At 49.8% G+C, this 15053-nt stretch overlaps 1 protein-coding gene across 2 annotated transcripts in view; it reads left to right on the forward strand.

Annotated features, from left to right (window-relative positions):
• The first annotated feature begins 77 nt into the window (after positions 1-77).
• PLXNC1 (plexin C1) overlaps positions 78-15053 on the forward strand; it is a 149028-nt gene continuing 134052 nt past the window's right edge. The window contains exon 1 of one of the 2 annotated variants that reach the window (XM_023257304.2): positions 78-1554. In XM_023257304.2, coding sequence (XP_023113072.1) covers positions 490-1554 — 1065 coding nt within the window. In that variant the 5' untranslated portion in view covers positions 78-489. The remainder of the gene's footprint in view (positions 1555-15053) is intronic. The other variant, XM_023257305.2, reaches the window with a different exon arrangement.

The raw sequence follows: 15053 nt of genomic DNA on the forward strand, positions 1-15053 counted from the left end.
GGGCGTGGAGGGAGGGCGGGCGGGCAGGAGGCGGAGGGCGGAGGAGGAAGAGGATGAGGAAGGGGGCCAGTTGCATCCCACTTTCACAATGGGAAAGTGAAACGCACAAGCGCACCCAACCTCTCCAGCCCTCCCCGCCTGCCTCGCTCCCCTCCGCCCGTCCCCTCCCTTACCCTCCGCGCCTCCCCGCGAGCGCCAGCGCTGCACAGAGGAACTCTCCGGAGAAGGAGGGCGAGGAGGAAGCGGCGCCGGAGCGCGCAGGGCTTGCCGCCGCCGCCGCCGCCGCCACCGCCGCCGCACAGGCTGCCGGAGCGACCCCGCCGCGTGCCGCCCTCCCTGCTCTCCTTCCCGGGTGAGCCGCGGGGATGGGGCGGCCGCGGGAGCCCGAGCGCGCGCAGGAGCCGCCGCCGCCGCCCGCGTCTCCGTCGCCGCGCGCCTGAGTCGCCGTCGCCGCCGCGCGCCCTGCCCGGGGGCGGCCCCCCCAGCCCCATGGAGGTCTCCCGGAGGAAGGCACCGCCGCGCCCCCCGCGCCCCGCCGCGCCGCTGCCCCTGCTCGCCTATCTGCTGGCGCTGGCGGCGCCGAGCCGGGGCGCGGACGAGCCCGTGTGGCGGTCGGAGCAAGCCATCGGAGCCATCGCGGCGAGCCGGGCGGACGGCGTGTTCGTGGCGAGCGGCAGCTGCCTGGACCAGCTGGACTACAGCCTGGAGCACAGGCTCTCGCGCCTGTACCGGGACCAGGCGGGCAACTGCACGGAGCCCGTCTCGCTGGCGCCCCCCGCGCGGCCCCGGCCGGGGAGTAGCTTCAGCAAGCTGCTGCTGCCCTACAGCGAGGGGGCGGCCGACCTCCAGGGGCTGCTGCTCACCGGCTGGACCTTCGACCGAGGCGCCTGCGAGGTGCGGCTCCTGGGCAACCTGAGCCACAGCTCCCTGCGCAACGGCACCGAGGTGGTGTCCTGTCACCCGCAGGGCTCGACGGCCGGCGTTGTGTACCGCGCGGGGGACCAGAACCGCTGGTACCTGGCAGTGGCCGCCACCTACGTGCTGCCGGAGCCCGAGACCGCGAGCCGCTGCAATCCGGCGGCGTCCGACCGCGACACCGCCATCGCCCTCAAGGACACGGAGGGACGCAGCCTGGCCACGGAGGAGCTGGGCCGCCTCAAGCTGCGCGGGGGCGCGGGCAGCCTGCACTTCGTGGACGCCTTTCTCTGGAACGGCAGCGTCTACTTCCCCTACTATCCCTACAACTATACGAGCGGCGCCGCCACCGGCTGGCCCAGCATGGTGCGCATCGCGCAGAGCGCCAAGGTGCTGCAGTTTCAGGGCCAGGCGGCCCTCGACTGCGGCCACGGCCACCCCGACGGCCGGCGCCTGCTCCTCTCCTCCAGCCTGGTGGAGGCCCTGGGCGTCTGGGCGGGTGTGTTCAGCGCGGCCACCGGCGAGGGCCAGGAGAAGCGCTCCCCCGCCACCACGGCACTCTGCCTCTTCAGGATGAGTGAGATCCAGGAGCGCGCCAAGAGCTGCTCCTGGGACTTCCAGACGGCCGAGCAAAACTGCGTAAGTCCTGCCGCCGGGACGCCGAGGGGAGTGCTCCCGGTGGGGAGCCGCCGCCAAGGGTGAGCGGGAGGGAGACCAGGTTGCCATTTACCAGGTCTGGGATTCACACGGCCGGCTGGCGGCCAGCGAGCCGTTTTCACGGGGTCTCGGAGACCTTCGGCTGCTCTAGAGCACAGCCAGAGGTCCCCAGAGGGAGCGTAAACGGCGAGGTGGAGAGGGTAGGAGTTTGGCTTAAAACTCTAGTGACTGTATCCCAGTGTCATCCTTCTCTGTCCAAACGACGCTTGTTTGGGGCTGAGCCGCCCCAGGCAGCCTACCCCGCTCCCTTCCCTAATCGCCTCCCCAGGTGTACGGGTGTTAGCAGGCGTGTGGCTTGACCCTTCTCAACTCGGTTGCCAAACACAGCGCCCTGGGCAGAGAAGTCGGTGAACCCAAAAGGCATGCTGCCACACCCCAGCCGTTGCGCACCCCCCTCCCCGCAACACATGTGATGTGGTCTGAAGAGTTGGTAGCCTGCTCAACCTGGGTCAGTGCTGGCCTGGAAAAGCGGCCCACGCTGGGTGGAACGGAACCGTCAGCCTGACCTAGTGCGAGGGCGGGCGGGAGGCTGTGGCTCTGCCGTGGGGGCACTGTGGTCTCTGGGGGGAGAGGCAGGGGAGGTTGAGGTGGCTTTGTGGATGAAAGCTTCAGCCGGGAGGGAAGCAAGGAAAGATGTTGGGGTGCTACAGGCAGCTTCTGGGCTCCACGTTGCCGGTGGAGACTGTGGGGCGCAGAAGCACCACCCTTGTGTTGTGTCCAACCAGTAAGAGCACAGGTTTCCCCTGGGTTCTCAGGGCAGCCCCAGCTTGACTCTGGAGATTGGCAGCTCTTTGACTGGAAAATAAAGCCGCGGTTCAAGAGGGTCCAGTTGATGGGGATTATGGAGCCATTGTGCACTTCTCAGAGGCTGGTTTCCTTCCAAGGCTGCTGGCACATCGACTCCACATATGGCTCCTGAGAGGGGAGCCTGCTGAGAGCCTCCTTTATAACTGGACAGAAATCAAAGAGCAGAAATTAACGGCTACAGGTGTTGCCATTGTTTTGGTATAAAATGCGTCAGAGAGGAAGGGGAGAAGTCTCCACTTGGAAAATGTGCTGTATTGATACATTGTTGCATAAGCACACAGGAGCGCCCTGGCTCTAAGGTATGTTACTATATGTAGGGAAAGACACTCTCACCCCCACCCCCCCCCCACCCCTGTCTCTGAAAAGCACATCTCACTAAATATTAAGTCCTATTATTCAGGGAGAAAAAAAACTGAGGTCTTTTGCAAGGCTCCTTAGATGGTCATTTGCTTTTCTCCCTCCTTGCCTGTCGGTTGTGTGCTGGGACACACACATAATGCCTTTCTTTAGTTACTGGTATAATTTTTTTAAGCATAGATAACAAATGATGCTCCCTGAATGCCTTCATCTTGCCATACACATATATTCAACATCTATTTTCATGAGAGCTTTATAATCTGAGAGCTCCAGTTTGGCAGAAACCATTTCCTTCTACTCCTCTGTTGAAAGACTTGAACATACCCGCCCCTCCGCCCCCCAGACGTTACTTAGTGCCAAGCTTCAGGCATACTTGGTCTCTGGGGTTAATGACAAGACAGCTCAGAGGCCCACAGCAGGTAATAACAGTGGAAGTCCGAGCTTTGCCATCTGACAGCTGTGTAGATGTGTGGAGCCAAAACATTTCTCCTGACTGCCTCTCTCTACCCGTTGGGTCCTGGAAGACTTAGTTCCCTTCCAAACCCAGCAGACATCCTGAGTGCACTCGCTCACAATCCACGTTTTGGGGTGGTCAGGTCTTCCTAGTTGCTCTGGGATGAGGAGGGAAGGGGGTGGGTCAGAGCGCTGTTTACCCATCTTCGTGGGAGCTTCCGGGAGAGAGGTTCCCTTGGAAATCAAGCCAGGGGTAAAAACCTGCAGCCAAAAATCTGGGGTTGGAAAAATAAATAATTAAAAAGAGGTCCCTCCGCAGCATTTCTTGCTGCTGCTTATCAAGAACTCCCAGTGTGCTCAGAGCGGGGTGTTCTGAAAGACAGGGTCCCTACCTCCTGAGCTTGTCATCCAAGTTAAATAATATACTCTGCTTCAAACAATAGCATGTCATGGCTGCACAGGTGGGAGCTTGGAGTTTTGCATTTATTTTTTCATTTCAGTAAATTCCTTGCTGCTAGTATGCATTACAAAAGCCTTAATGGAAGTGAATTTCAAGAGGGGTTTGAATGGGGGGGGGGGGGGAAGGAAGGTAGTTTTGATGAAAAAGCTGACAATTTTTCTAACCTATCAAATAGGCAGATAAGATACTCAGTTCAACAAATATTTGCTTGACGCCTGCCAGTGTAAGCAATGCTCTGTGCTGGGCGCTCCTGATTTTGCCACTGAAAGGACAATGGCAGGTTGCAGCCCCATTTAATGGGGTCATAGGATCAGAGTGCCCCTGGTTGTCACTCAGAACAATGATGTTATTTGCTTGCCTTGGCTGTGCATTTCATTTTCAGGTTTTGAATGTATTTTGGAAAAGGCATGCTGAATTATAGGTGCCTAAAACAAGAGACTGACTTGAAACACTCTAGAGGGAGCCTCAATAGATTCCAACAGCAATTCTGCAGAGCAGACACAGTAATTTTAACAGTAATCCACAGGCAGTGAGGCCCGAGTGGCTGGATTTGCTGCCTTCTCCTCTCCTACTAGATGGCTCTCTCTTATTTTCCATCTTCAATCAACCACGGGGAGCAGAGTGACAGGAGCGACTGGGTTGCGTTTTCTCCTCTTAAGTCAGTTGCTTCTCCTGCTAAGGATGAATTTATGAGGTGCTTGTGCAATGAGTGAGGAACATCCCCATTTACCTGATGAGGAAGCCCAAGATCAGTTGGGTCACTTGCTCAAGGTAACAAAAACAAGCGTCTGAGCCTCCCAGCTTAAATTTTTTTTTTTCAACGTTTATTTATTTTTGGGACAGAGAGAGACAGAGCATGAACGGGGGAGAGGCAGAGAGAGAGGGAGACACAGAATCGGAAACAGGCTCCAGGCTCTGAGCCATCAGCCCAGAGCCCGACGTGGGGCTCGAACTCCCGGACCACGAGATCGTGACCTGGCTGAAGCCGGACGTTTAACTGACTGCGCCACCCAGGCGCCCCTGAGCCTCCCAGCTTAAACTCGAGTTTTGAAATGTCTACTTCTGTATTCTTTCCACCACTCGAGTGCTTTTCAAACTTTCCCTTGAAAGTCCTAATTACAAAGGAAGCAACCAGCCTCCCCTACCATGGGGGGGTTGAGGCTGGAGGCTGCCCTTTGAAGTGTTCTAAAACTTGATGTGATTTTTTTTTTTTCATTCTGTTCCATAACCTCTCTGTGTGCTTGGGTTAACATATTTAAAAACATAGTAAATGCTTTAAATTCTGTACAAATTAATTAACTTGCTCCCCCTCTGAACTCCTGCTGTCCCTGGCACACCAATGTACTCCTAGAAAAGTGTACCCAAGTTTTCAAGTCTGTTTGTTCCACAGGTACTTGGCTGCCATATTTGGGTCCTGGAGTTGCCTGTGGTCTAAACATGGCGGCCACTCCTCGTATGGACACCGAGGGTCCATGGTTTTTGTTTTGTTTTTCACACTGTCGGCTAATAGGACTGACTTTTGTAGTTCATTCTACCCCTTGTGGGGAGACACACCCCTTCTTCCGTACGTAATTCCAAAGCCTGATATAATTTAGCTGTCACACAGACAACCACAAAACACTCGCATGCTCTCCAGCAGATGGTAACACAAGATACTTCTAGCCATCACGTGCAGAAGAGATGTCCCAGGACCACTCAGCAATGCAACCTTGTGCGTTGCCTCTTGACCTCAAAATCCACAGTCTTCCTGTGATGTTTATTCCTCCCTGTAGTTTCTGTGACGATCCTGTCTAGCCGTTTTGCAATTTGTAGACGAGATGGTGAATTTTACCCCTGTGCACGCATCTGAAATGCAGGGGTAGATTTAAATAAACCCAACACCCAGCTGGGGGGGGGGGGGGGAAGCAATCATAGCTACTATCTCCTGGGTAGTTAGGATGGCCAGGCTTTGTGCTAAGCGCTTTACATGCCTTGTTTTCAGTTGATTTTCACAGTCTCCCAATGGGGCAAGAGCTGTAGTTATTATTATGATTTTATAGGTGAGAAAATTGAGGCCTGGAGAGTTTTGGTTCAGTTCCACAGCTGCTAAATGGCTGAAGATTTAGGACCTGGGTGGTCTGGCTTGTGGACCTGAGCTTGTAAATCACTGCCATGGGTAGTCCAGCACCGCGGATGTTGGGTTGTGTAGTCAATCCTAACACGCACGGAGCAAGCCAGGCCCTTGCAACTGCTCTGATAAGATCAGCTGTTTGTGGACATAAGACACGATAGGACAGAGGACCCTTGACTGTGAACTGAGTTTCTGGATTTTCAGACCGAATGACCAAAAGTTCGGACCCCGGGGCGGGGGGGAGGGGGGTATTAGCTCCTTAGCTGTCATTCTTTATATTCTAGACCGCTTTGGCATTCTTTATATTCAGACTCACAAACGACGTCAGAGAAACCAACAAGGCCTCCGGGGGCTGCTCCCAGTTTTTATTCTTGGACACAACGTAGCTCATGTCCTGAATCCCGAGATCTCAGCCTGTTAAGTCTGGGTTACAGGCGCTCTGGTCTTTATTAGCAGCCACGGTTAAAATGTAAGCCCCAGAAGGTCAGGAACGTGTAACAGTTTGCTCTCTGTTGAACCCAGAGTACCTAGCATATAGTACCTGACATGTCATTGGGCCTTGAGAAATATTTGTGGAATTAATAAATGCAGGGTCTCGGAGCATCGTGTTGGAAATGTTTTCTGTGCTTGGCAGCAACATTTTCTTCAGTCTGGCCACTTCATACTCCCTTAACTATTGGCTTTGTCTTTTCTTTTTTAAATTTTTTAATGTTCATTTTTGAGAGAGAAAGAGAGCGAGTGAGCACGAGAGAGGGAGACACAGAATCCAGAGCAGGCTCCAGGCTCTGAGCTGTCAGCACAGAGCCAGACGGGGGGCTCAAACCCACGAACCATGAGATCATGACCTGAGCTGAAGTTGGACGCTTACCCGACTAAGTCACCCAGGCACTCCAGCCATTGGCTTTTTCTTAATGTGTGCATCAGGGCCGCTCTCTTTCCTAGTCCCAAGCTATCAGAGATCCTTCACCCCTCCAGCTCTTCCCAGAAAACCCCGTTTATTGGAATAGCCCTTCCCCTGCTCTTATCAGTCTGCAACTTTGACCATAGAAACCCAGCATGGTTGGCACTTCTATGGTAAAATGTAATAACATCTGTGATCATGCCCTTCAGTGACAGGAGGAAGGGGCTTTGTTACAGAGCAATGGTTCTCAAAGTATAGTGTCCGAACCAGTAGCATCAGCATCACCTGGGCATTTGCTAGAAATGCACATTCTTGGGCCCCACATCAGACTTACTAAATCAGAAACTGGGGACAGGATTGGCAATCTGTTTTAACAAGCCCTCCAGGCGATGCTAAGTCACACTCAGGTTTCAGAACCACTGTGGTAAGGTGACACAATTTTCCTTGTCTTCCGGCCGAGGCACCTGGAGTACGAACCTGTCCTATTTTTTCTGTTGCAGTTTTACTTAGGGCCGTATAAAGTGACCAGGTCATTCCACTACCCTTATATTCCTTATGCTTTTCTTATTGAGGGATGATTAACGTAGCACTATATTATTTTCAGGTGTCCAACATTGATTTGACAATTCCATACGTTAGTGAATACCACAATAAACGTAATCACCCTCTGTTGCCATGCAATGTTGTTATAGTATTATTGACTATATTGCCTATGCTGTGCTTTTCATCTCCGTGACTTATGTTGTAACTAGAAGTCTGTACCTCTTAATCCCTTTTATCTATTTCACCCATCCCCCAACCCACCTCCCTTCTGGCCACTACCAGGTCTCATCCTTTTTTAAAATTTTTTTTTCAACGTTTTTTATTTATTTTTGGGACAGAGAGAGACAGAGCATGAATGGGGGAGGGGCAGAGAGAGAGGGAGACACAGAATCGGAAGCAGGCTCCAGGCTCCGAGCCATCAGCCCAGAGCCCGATGCGGGGCTCGAACTCACGGACTGTGAGATCATGACCTGGCTGAAGTCGGACGCTTAACCGACTGCGCCACCCAGGCGCCCCTCATCCTTTTTTTAATAGCTGAGTAATGTTCCATTGGATATGTACCACATCTTCTTTATCCATTCTTCTATCAATAGCCCCAGGGCTTGCTTCCATATCTTGGACAGTGTAAATAATGCTGCAGTAAACACAGGAGTGCGTATACCTTCTCAAATTAGTATTTTCATTTCCTTAGGGTAAATACCCAGTATTCCAGTAGAATTACTGGATCATATGGCAATTCTATTTTTGACTTTTTGGGAAACCTTCCTACTGTTTTCCACAGTGGCTGCATCCATTCCCATTCCCACCAACAGTGTACCAAGTTTCCTCTTTCTCCACATCCTCGCCAACACCTGTTGTTTGTTGTGTTTTTGATTTTAGCCATGCTGACAGCTGTGAGGGGCTATATCGCTGTGGTTTTGATTTGCATTTCCCTGATCATGAGTGATGTTGAGCATCTTTTCATGCGTCTGTTATACGCCTCCTACTCTTCTAATTGCTCAAAGCAAATACCCAGAAAACCTTCTAAAACCTTTCCATTTGGGGGCTTGTAGTCTGAGTCTCAAGAACCTAAAGGTCACAGTTTAATTAGCTCCATCACTCTTGTATATAGCAGTCTGTTTGCATTTCATTCCAGAATGTGGTGGGGATTTCTAGAGTCTTCCACTCTGCTGTACATCAGAACCAGTTCCACTGTCGAAACGTCCGTATTGAAATTCTCTGAGGATCTACTCTTTATAGCTTCAATCCTGGTAGGAATTTCTATATTAGGCAGAGTTGGTTGCATGAAAGAAACATCCGCTTAAGCTCAAATAAGGGGATGGGGGTCTTAGTGGAAAGAACTATGTGGAATTATGTGGAAATCTAGGAATAGGAGCAGTACTGCGAAGTGGTTACATGCACCGGCTGTGGAGCCAGGTCAGGTGGGACCAAGGCTGCTGCGTATGAGTTTGGGACCTTAAACAAATTCTGTGTCTCGGTTTCTTTGTCTATATAGAGGCATCGTATTTGCTTCATAGGGTTATTGCCTGGATTAAGGAGTTGATATGTCTTGGATTAACACTACCTGACCCATAGTAAATGCTACGTGTGCATTTACTGTCATCACCATCATCATGATTAATAGCAAATAGGATGGGCTTTCCTTGGAATTGGAAGGAGGTTCTGGACCCAAGGCACCTGGCAGAAGCTCAGCGGCAGGAGGTGATAGAGGCTCATTCTAAGGTTTCACTGTCAGCATGACTTAGCACGGCCACTTCCCTCTGTCCTGCTACCAGATGGCCTCCTTTTCCTCAAACATCTGCCCCTCACACCCTCCACCCGAATGCTACAGACTGCTTTGATACCCACTCCGCCTCTTGATGGTATTTAACCCTCTGTATTGGCTACTCAGTGGCAACACCTTTCTATATTATTTATTCAAATGACCAAGAAAGAGATAGCGTTGGGGTCCAACTCAACTTTTCATGTCCGATTAGAGCCCTCATTCAGAGTAGGAATTTCTTGCCCTTGGGGGATATACTGCCCCTTGGTCCGGTCAGAAGAAGGGGGTCAACATGGCCCCCAGAAGGCCCAGTGGGCAGATTCCCTGAGAAAGGAATGGTGAAAGGGCCACATCATGACCTCCATGTTGACGACAGCAGCGTGGCATCATCTCTGTCTCCCTTTAAGCTTCTTGATGTTCTCTGTCTTCCCTGAACATGTGGTGTGGCACATAGCTGATAAAGACTGAGGTCTGCTCTGAGAAATCCCACAGTCTGTAGGGGGGTGGGGGGGGTGGGGGCGGGCAATTTGGAGGCGTTACGGGTCTGACCTGTTTGTGGGCGCGGGAACGTGGTAGTATTCAGTTTTTTGCTTCGCTTCTTGTGAAATATGCTCATAGTTTTTTTAGTTTTAATTTTCTATTTGGATGGAAGCGCTAATTTTCATACTGTCACAGAACTCAGTAGAATTGCGACCTTTTCTTCCCCACAATCTGTGGTTGAGTTTCATACTGGTTTGTCCACCTAGTCGTTACAGATACCGTTCTCCTTGGAGGAGTTATGGGGATTGGACCCCAGGAATCCCAGCCTCACTACCCTGGCCAGTGCTGTCATGCAGAGGTCAGCACACCTCTCCTGCAAAGGTCAAATCGTCAATACCTTAGGCTGCACCTGCCACACACAGTCTCTGATGCATTTGCTCAACTCTGCTGCTATCGTGTGAAAACAACCATAGACTATACATAGAAACAAATGGGACAGTGTTCCAGTAAGACGATGCACACTGAAATCTGAATTTCATATAATATTCGCTTATGAAATAGTCTTCTTTTCATTCCCCACCCACCCCCAGCCATTTAGAAATGGAAAAAAAACCATTCTTAGCCCCTGGGCCATTAAAACAAACAAACAAATGAAAATGGGCAGTGGCCAGATTTGGCTCCCAGGTGGTAGTTGCCCATCCCGCCATTATGCAGAGGGTGAGTGTGAAACAAGCCTCCCCAGTGCCAGGAGATGTGGTGGGAGAGGTGGCAAAAAGAAGCTGTGGGAGCCCCTGGAGGGAGCGGCAAACTCGGGCTTCAGAGAGGTGATGCCGGAGTTGTGTCTTGAAGCCAAGTGGAGGAGGCAGGGAAGGGCGTTCCAGCGAGAGGGAACAGCTTGGGCACAAGCGGGACGTTGAATAAGCTCGTGAGCCGCAGGTAGCTCACCCTGGCTGGGGAGTGTCCAGAAACGAGTGTGCAGGGCCAGATGGCCACAGGCTTAATGAGACAGGCCAAGACGGCTGGCTTTTATCCTGATGGTTGGTCGTTTTCAGACTTTCCAAACCTGGTCTTTACCATAAATCTTCCCCAGGAGCTTTATACGAGAAAAAGGTTGGCATCTCATCATTGACCTGCTGTTCTGGGTGAGACCGATGGCCAGGTGCTGGGACACAGCATGCAGCAGGGGTCGGGAGGTTCCCTGCAGCCTGCGTACCCCACCCCATGCCTGTCCCTGAGGCATCTCAAAGGAACTTGTAGGATTCTGCTGAACAGGGTGTGAAAACCATGGCTGCGGCTAGTGGAGGACAGGAGCAGACAACATGCAGACATGATCTGATGGTGTTCCACATTGAGCACGCAGAAGAATGGAGAGGCAAAACAGCTGATGAGAAGGACACTCACTGGTTCAAACGAATGATTTCTTGAGTCTCTATTGTACGCCTAGCACTGTGTGAAAATATTTGACACTGGTAAGTAGAATAGACAACATGCAGCAAGTAAAGAAGTTCTTTTTATATTAAAATGATAGCACCTATAGAGCACCTACTGTGTACCCAGTGGTGTTCTAAGCATTTTATAATATTAATAGAATATTAACTCCTTGAACCCTCACCACAATTGATGAGGTGGGTAATATTATTACTTCCGTTTTACAGACGAGGAAACCGAGGCACAGGCAGAGATTAGGACTGCATATGAGCTAAGCAGGTGTTGGGGAAGGTTCTCTTTAAGGAGGCTGAGGGGACACGAGGAAGATGAGAAGGGACGGTTGCAGATGCCCCTGTGGAGAACTGGGCTGCAAACACTCCTAGCACCCTGGAGAGCCCAGAGGGGAATGGCTTGGTCGGCTTGAAGAACGAGGGTAGCGTGGTTGAGTCCTGGGGAGGTGGTAAGGGCAGAGGAGAGGGGAGGAGCAGGGAGGGGCCTGGGCAGGGCAGTGAAGTGATTGGGTTTGAACCCCTAGAGAATGGCCATTCTGTGGGGCATGGATGGGAGGTTGGCACTGGTGGAAGCAGGGAGACCTGCAGTACACTCCTGAAGTCGTCTGGGCAGGAGGTGATGTCGCCTTGGTCTGGAGGGCTGATGGTGAATATGGAGAGAATCCCGCGGGATTCTGTGGATTACCAACTGAGGAGTGTGGACAACCTGAACCCAGCTGGTGGCAGTGACGGTGGAGAGGACACAGAAAAGGAAACAGCTTTCTAAGAGGTAGGAACAGAGAGGTTTCGGTGACCAGTTAGAAGACAATTCTGTGTTGGTTTTGAGATGCCTATGAGACACCCAGGAGGAGCCACCAAGCAGGCAGTTGGCAGTGAAATTAGGGATTGGGGATGTGCGAGGCTCTGATTGGGGCTCAACGCAGTGCTATTTGAGCTGTGTGTGCCTTGAGGGGTGTGACTGGGTCTGTCTCCCAAGCATCATAAGACCGTCTCACACCCAGTGGGCCCTCCATAAATGTTCATCAAACTGACCAAGTGTTCTCCATTTGGTGGAGAAGACGGTGATTATAGCACAGTGAGCTAAGAGTTTCCGGGAGGGGGTGACACTGGAGCTATGTTGATAGGAAGCCAGGTGGCCCAGAGGGAAGGGTATTTCCCTTGTTGTTCCCCCGTCAACCTGGTCTTGGAAGAGTCCGCTAGAGAAGCAGATTCTCGAACACACCAGCTGTTCCTAATTGTTGCTCATTGACATCTTCCTGAGGCTCCTTTTTCATCAGTGACCAGTCTTAAAAGTCGTATTCCAAGTGCTGACCCTTCTTCTCTGAGGCACCAGGAAGGGTACGTGGCCCCGAGCAGCCAGCAGTCGTAGGTGTCCTCGAGATCGGCCTCCTGTGTATAGCAATATCTCCGTGTCCTCTACCCCAAGGGCTCCTCCCTCCCATGGAGCCCATGTGCTGTGGACTTCTGTGAAGCATGTAGATTCTACTCAGAACAATGGCTTTAGATGCATAAAACAGAGAATTACAACATGAACCGATTTTATTGATACGAAGATATCTCAAATGGTGTTTTTCAATTTGAGGTATAGTAATATATCTCAACACACTAAATAGCAAGATCTAGCATCAGTAACTACCATAGTTTCAAAGTAGAGATGAGCATAAATGATATTTTGAGATCGCTGAATAACTATAAAATGATATGGATATATCTGATTTCTTTTGGTGATGAAGTCACAGGTTCAATTAATACTGTGTCTTAGGCACATGAAAAGATGCTCAACGTCGCTCCTCATCAGGGAAATACAAATCAAAACCACACTCAGATATCACCTCACGCCAGTCAGAGTGGACAAAATGAACAAATCAGGAGACTATAGATGCTGGCGAGGATGTGGAGAAACAGAAACCCTCTTGCACTGTTGGTGGGAATGCAAACTGGTGCAGCCACTCTGGAAAACAGTGTGGAGGTTCCTCAAAAAATTAAAAATAGACCTACCCTATGACCCAGCAATAGCACTGCTAGGAATTTACCCAAGGGATACAGGAGTACAGATGCATAGGGGCACTTGTACCCCAATGTTTATAGCAGCACTCTCAACAATAGCCAAATTATGGAAAGAGCCTACATGTCCATCAACTGATGAATGGATAAAGAAATTGTGGTTTATATACACAATGGAGTACTACGTGGCAATGAGAAAGAATGAAATATGGCCCTTTGTAGCAACGTGGGTGGAACTGGAGGGTATTATGCTAAGTGAAATAAGCCATACAGAGAAAGACAGATACCATATGGTTTCACTCTTGTGTGGATCCTGAGAAACTTAACAGAAACCCATGGGGGAGGGGAAGGAAAAAAAAAAGGTTAGAGTGGAAGAGAGCCAAAGCATAAGAGACTCTTAAAAACTGAGAACAAACTGAGGGTTGATGGGGGTTGGGAGGGAGGGGAGAGTGGGTGATGGGTATTGAGGAGGGCACCTTTTGGGATGAGCACTTGGGTGTTGTATGGAAACCAATTTGACAATAAATTTCATATATTGAAAAAAAAAGTACTGTGTCCTGCATTCATAATTAAAGGAAATGCTACATTTCAGTTGGAGTTAGCTAAAATACAGTTGACCCTTGAACAACACAGGATTGAACTATGCAGGTCTACTTGGATTTTTTTTTTGGTAAATAAACATAAACGTTTTTCCTTACGATTTTTTAAATAATGTTTTCTTTTCTCTAGCTTACTTTATCTTTTTTTTAATTTAAGTTTTAGTTAACATACAGTGCAATATTGGTTTCAAGAGTAGAATTGAGTGATTCATCATGCGACACCCAGGGCTCATCACAAGTGCCCTTCTTAGTACCCATCCAGCCCATCCCGCCCCCCCTTCCCCTCCATCAACCTTCAATTTGTTCTCTATCATTAAGAGTCTCTTGTGGCTTGTTTCCCTCTCTTTTCTTTCCCCCCACCCTCCCATGTGTTCATCTGTTTTGTTTCTTAAATTCCACATGAGTGAAATCATATGGTATTTGTCCTTCTGATTGATTTATTTTGCTTAGCATAATAATTCTAGCTCCATCCACGTCGTTTCAAATGGCAAGATTTTATTCTTTGACGGATGAGTAATATTCCGTTACATGCATATATATGTGTATATGTGTGTATACACACACACACACACACACACACACACACACACCACATCTTCTTTATCCATCCATTCATCCATTATCATTCATCAGAACGTTTGGGCTCTCTCTATAGTTTGGCTATTGTTGATAGTGCTGCTATAAACATTGGGGTGCATGTATCCCTTCAAATATGTATTTTTGTATCCTTTGGGTGCATACCTAATCGTGCAATTGCTGGATCATAGCGTAGTTCTGTTTTTAGTTTTGTGAGGAGTCTCTATGCTGTTCTCCAGAGCACCAGTTTGCATTCCCACCAACACTGCAAGAGGGTTCCCCTTTCTCTGCATCCTCGCCAACACCTGTTGTTCCTTGTGTTAATTTTTGCCATTCTGACAGGTGTGAAATGGTATCTCATCATGGCTTTGATTTATATTTCCGTGATGGTGAGTTATGTCATCTAACTTACTTGATCTTAATACAGTATATAGTGTATATAACATACAAAATATGTGTTAATTGACTAAGGCTTTGGGTCAACAGTAGGTTATTAGTTAAGTCTTGAGGGAGTCAAAAGTTATACACAGGTTTTCATTGGCACAGGGGGTTGGTGGCCGTACCACTTGTGTTGTTCACGGGTCAACTGTAATTTATTTGTTTTTATCCAATTCCGTGTATTCTCTGAATTGTACCCATGAATTATAGATATCCATGGAACCCCTCCTCAAAGCATTCATTTCAGTCACTAAATGCTTCCGAAAACAGTGACAGGAAATGTAAAGTGCTGGAGTTTCTTTCAAAAACTCATTCCATTGGTTTGGTTTTATAAGAGGGGTTTATTCCCGTTTGTATTTTGCAGATCAAGCGCTTGGTCAAGAGCGAGTGCTCCATAAATGATGGTTGGGCTGGCGGATGGCAGATAGGTAGACAGGTGATGGTGGGTGGAGAGAAGCCTCGGGCAGGTTAAATCATCTGCCTAAGGCTCAC

The sequence above is a fragment of the Felis catus genome, chromosome B4, assembly GCF_018350175.1.
Source record: "Felis catus isolate Fca126 chromosome B4, F.catus_Fca126_mat1.0, whole genome shotgun sequence".
Lineage (NCBI taxonomy): Eukaryota > Metazoa > Chordata > Mammalia > Carnivora > Felidae > Felis > Felis catus.